Genomic DNA, 4,624 nt, shown 5'->3' with positions numbered 1-4,624 from the left:
CTCTCGGTTAATAGTGCTTTTAGTGATGACAAAGAAAACATTGTTTAATTTATATTAATATGTATCACTTAAGAAAATTTTAATAAAGATATTTAACTTAATTATGAAAATATAGTAGCATGTTTTTTAATTTTTGGAACCTAACCCTCCTTTTCGTACTAGTTCTTTGATTCGCATGACACAGATTCGCATAACACGGCAATATTTTGGAACGTAACTACCGTGTTATACGGGGGTTACCTGTAGTTCGTTTGACTGGACATAAAGGGAAAAGAAGTGACAATTGTTTAAAGTAGGTGCGCTTAGCAAAGGAGCAAAGAAAAATTCTAGTACTGTTGAAAAAATTATTTAGCAATTATTTAATATGAAGAAATCTCGATCCTACAATAAGATTCGTTTTTAGTCTTAAACTTAGCTTCATGGCTGGCCTGTCTGCTAAGCATGGTTCATTAGCATTACTATAATTCAAAGACCATCAAACTGCTTCAAAACAAAAACCGAATTAGTGTGAGGGTCTATAACAGGTGTGGCCAAACTTTTATCCCTTAGGGGCTAGTTTTTTGGTAAAATATAGTCTGCGGTCGACTATGAATATGAGCAAACAATTTTAGGATTTTTATATGCGCATGCGTTAACATTCATTTGCATTGTTCATCGAAATAAATACAAACAGTATGGGTACGTTGCACAGACAGTCTATTATTGTAAGAATAAGTTATCGAATTAAGATTTTTAAACATTAATTTAAGTAAAAGCAAATTGTTCAACTTTAGCTTCGCGGGCTACTTTCAAAATCTTTGCGGTCGACCGCGGTCTACGTTTTGGCCATCCCTGGCTATAAGAATGACATAATACACACTAATTGCCCAGTGGAGTGAGGAACAAACAGCCAATCAGATATCATTTAAGTCTACTTTGTGCTGGCTTATAATGCATACCCCAATCGTAAAGATGAAAATAGATGCGCATTAGAATCGAGAAAATAAATACTAACGCTTATTTTATTAAAAATTATTTTTATTGTGTGCCAGTTAGGTGATTTTATTACGTTTATCCGAATACAGTACATTTTCTTTTAAGCGAAGTTTTACATTTAACAAATATTCTGCAAAATTCGAGATAAAAAAATTTGTTAAAAAGAAACTTTCCTTTAAAAAATACAATTAAAATACTCGAATTATTACATCTATGACGTAGTACTCGTGACGCATTCCGCGCATTCTTTTATTCAGCAGTGCGCTGAGCAGTTGCTGCCGGAAATGACGTTTTTACTGCTGACAGTTGAAAACACTTTTGCTGGAGAAAGAGCTATCTCAAAATGGCTGATATAAACTGGAGGTAATGGATAGCCGCCGTCAGTTCGTCGAAACCTGGCCGTCTTTCTCCATCCATTTCCATCTCCACAAAGACTGTCTTTATCAGAAGGTGGTAAACGGGAATTAATTAAGTCCAGGACCACGTTTTAAACTAAAACAACATTTATTTACAACAATCTTACGAGTACACTTGAGAGAAAGCTACACATGCTCATGGGAGCGATCACTCGACAAAAAAAAAGCAACAATACCCAGAATCCCATCCGGTAAAAATCCTTGTTCCCATTTTTCAATCCGGGGATTCACGGGAAACTCCTAGAGGAGTGGCGCCATCTCACCAGTCCGTGATTTGTCGCCGCAAAACAATGATTTTCTTTCTGCTATATTTACACGCGTTTGTTCAATATTATTTGAAGAAAAGCCATTAAGTTCGATGTTGTTAATAAGAAAACGAGAAAATGATTTATTTATGGCATTGGCGATGACTGATTCCCAACAACGAAGAAAGCGTACAAAAATCGTTCACGATACCGTACCGCAGTATTCGAATGATATCTTTAAAAGCCATTTTCGTATGTCACGATTAAAAATCTGCTCATTTAAAACAGCAAAACACTGATTATTAGTTGGTAGACGAAAAAGATACGTTTTCATGGAGGCGTCCATCTTGTAAGCACTATTTTTAGAGTGGTCGAGAGGTGCTGCTGGTGCGCTGACAGTAGGCTTAATAAATGAACACGTGCGCTAAAAGCGCTGCAAGCCGAGGCATCGTTATTCAACGCCTGCTTGCTTGTAACCGTGTTAAAGAATTGTGACGTCAAATTACTGGTCATTCGTTCTTTACTGGACAACGTGTTGTTGGATATATCAAAGCTCGTCTTTCTAGTTCATTTTATAAGTTTATCAAATTGGATATTATTTAGATATTTATATTAATTTAGTTTATCAAAGGTAAGACATTTTTTTTTATTATTAATTATATAAAAATAAGAAAATTAAGGGTATTTTAAGTACATAACTAATTATTGAGTAGACCAGGGATGAGCAACACGCGGCCCACGGGCCGCTTGCGGCCCGTTAAACATGTTGATGCGGCCCGCCAAGCATTTTTAAAATTGAATTTATTTTATCGACTTTCTGCCATCAATATATTGTTATAAAATTATTTATAATAAAATGGTAGTACATACTAAACCGAAACAATTTTTTGTGACGAGTTACTCACTTGTCGGCGACTTGTTCAAACATGCAATACGAACGCGCCGCGTCTGTGCTTGTTTGTGTTTGCTTCTGTCACACAATCAGTCAGACTGGTAAGCTGTTAACTAGCAATTTTAGCAATTCTTGTGTTTCTTGAAAGGCGTGAGTGCAATATTATTGTCAAAAAGGTAATATTAGAGTTTTTTTTATTCAAAATTAAGTTTTCCTACAAATTTTTTTAACTTTCAAATTTTTAATCCATAATAGCATGTCGGAAAAGCAAACAAAAAAACGGAAGGTTGCGGATGAGCACAGGCATTTCCAAGAAAAGTGGAAATTTGATTATTTTTTCACTTTCGTCGAAGATAAAGCTGTATGCTTAATATGCTCAGAGACTGTGTCGACATTAAAAGAATATAACATAAAAAGGCATTACGATACAAAACATGAACAACAATATAAAAACTTAACAGGACAACTCCGGATAGATAAGTTTAATCAAATGGAGAAAAACTTGGGAAAACAACAGGCTATTTTTAAAAATCAAGCTATTTTATCAAATACGGCAGTAAAGGCTAGTTTTGTTGTCAGTCAAATACTGGCAAAAAAAATGAAACCCTTTGCGGATGGAGAGATGATAAAAGAATGTCTGACTGCTGTTGCAGAAATAGCATTTCCTGATAAAATAAATATTATTTCAAACATTAGTTTATCAAGATTCACCATTGCAAGGAGAATTGAAGACTTGTCCGAGAACATAGCAACAACGCTTCGTGAACGCATTGCAAAATTCGAATACTGTTCTTTGGCACTTGATGAGAGTTGCGATATTAGCGATACAGCACAACTGGCTATATTTTTACGTGGTATTGACACCAAATTTAATATTACCGAAGAATTGTGTTCACTGATTCCAATGCAAGGGACTACAACCGGCAAAGACCTGTACGATGAACTAAAGTCTGTGTTGGAAAATTTTTCAATTTCATTAGAAAAGATTATTGGTATATCGACAGATGGAGCACGAGCAATGTCAAGCATGGAGGTAGGAGTATCGGGAAGGCTATTTCAAGACATTAAGAAGGTCACAGGAAGGGAAATATTCGTTAACCACTGCATAATTCACCAGGAAAATTTGTGTGCGAAAAGATTGAGTTTGCCAAATGTCACAGTACCAATAATTAAACTAATCAATTTTATAAAGTCGCGCGCGTTAAATCACCGTGAATTTAAAGAATTCCTGAAAGATTTAGAAACTGAATATGGCGACGTGGTTTTTAATACCGAAGTACGTTGGCTTAGTAGAGGTGCAATGCTAAAAAGAGTATACAACTTAAAAAGCGAAATACAATTGTTCTTGGATATGAAGGGATATGCCTTTCCTCATTTTGGTAATAAAGAATGGATGTGCGATTTTGGGTTTCTTATCGACATGACTCAGCATCTCAATGATCTTAATGTGGAACTTCAAGGCAAAGGACAGTTTATTCACAATTTGTATGATAAAATTCAGGGCTTTGAGCGCAAATTAAAATTGTGGAAACAGCATCTTTTGCAGAATAATGTGTCTCACTTTCCACATTTAGAAAAAGAAAACGTTACTACTTCTCAAAAATACGCACAATATATAGACATTTTAATCAACGAATTTCAATTACGATTCCAAATGTTCAAAGCTGAGAAGACAGCGGTTTCCATGAAAATGTTTTCCTCGCCATTTAATATCGATGTGGATACAGTTCCCGAAGACTTTCAAATGGAAGTGATTGACATGCAGAATAATACCGATTTAAAAAATGTATTTTTCTCAGTAAACATCGAAAATTTTTATAAATCTTATGTGAGCCCTGAGAAATTTCCGGTTTTGACGAAAAATGCAAAGCAAATGATGTCTCTATTCAGAAATACGTATGTTTGCGAACAATTATTTTTAACCATGAAATTAATCAAAAATGACCACCGATCAAGACTGAGTGATGCACGATTGGAAAGCTACGTACGTGTAGCTACCTCATCAATTCCGGCTGATATTAATCAGCTTGTATCGAAAAAACAGTGCCAAATTTCTCATTAAAAATTTCAAGTAAATTCGTTTTTCTGTTCTTTTC

At 35.0% G+C, this 4,624-nt stretch overlaps 1 protein-coding gene across 1 annotated transcript; it reads left to right on the top strand.

The window, feature by feature from the left end:
- Positions 1–2,729: 2,729 nt before the first annotated feature.
- Positions 2,730–4,590, top strand: LOC111616575 (general transcription factor II-I repeat domain-containing protein 2B-like). The gene has a single exon (XM_023357974.1). The coding sequence runs from the start codon at positions 2,785–2,787 to the stop codon at positions 4,588–4,590; it is 1,806 nt and encodes a 601-aa protein (XP_023213742.1). The 5' UTR covers positions 2,730–2,784.
- Positions 4,591–4,624: the final 34 nt, after the last annotated feature.

The sequence above is a fragment of the Centruroides sculpturatus genome, unplaced genomic scaffold (genome assembly GCF_000671375.1).
Source record: "Centruroides sculpturatus isolate CEXI.00-Female unplaced genomic scaffold, Cexi_2.0 scaffold3336, whole genome shotgun sequence".
Lineage (NCBI taxonomy): Eukaryota > Metazoa > Arthropoda > Arachnida > Scorpiones > Buthidae > Centruroides > Centruroides sculpturatus.
This window is presented reverse-complemented; position numbering and strand designations above follow the sequence as displayed.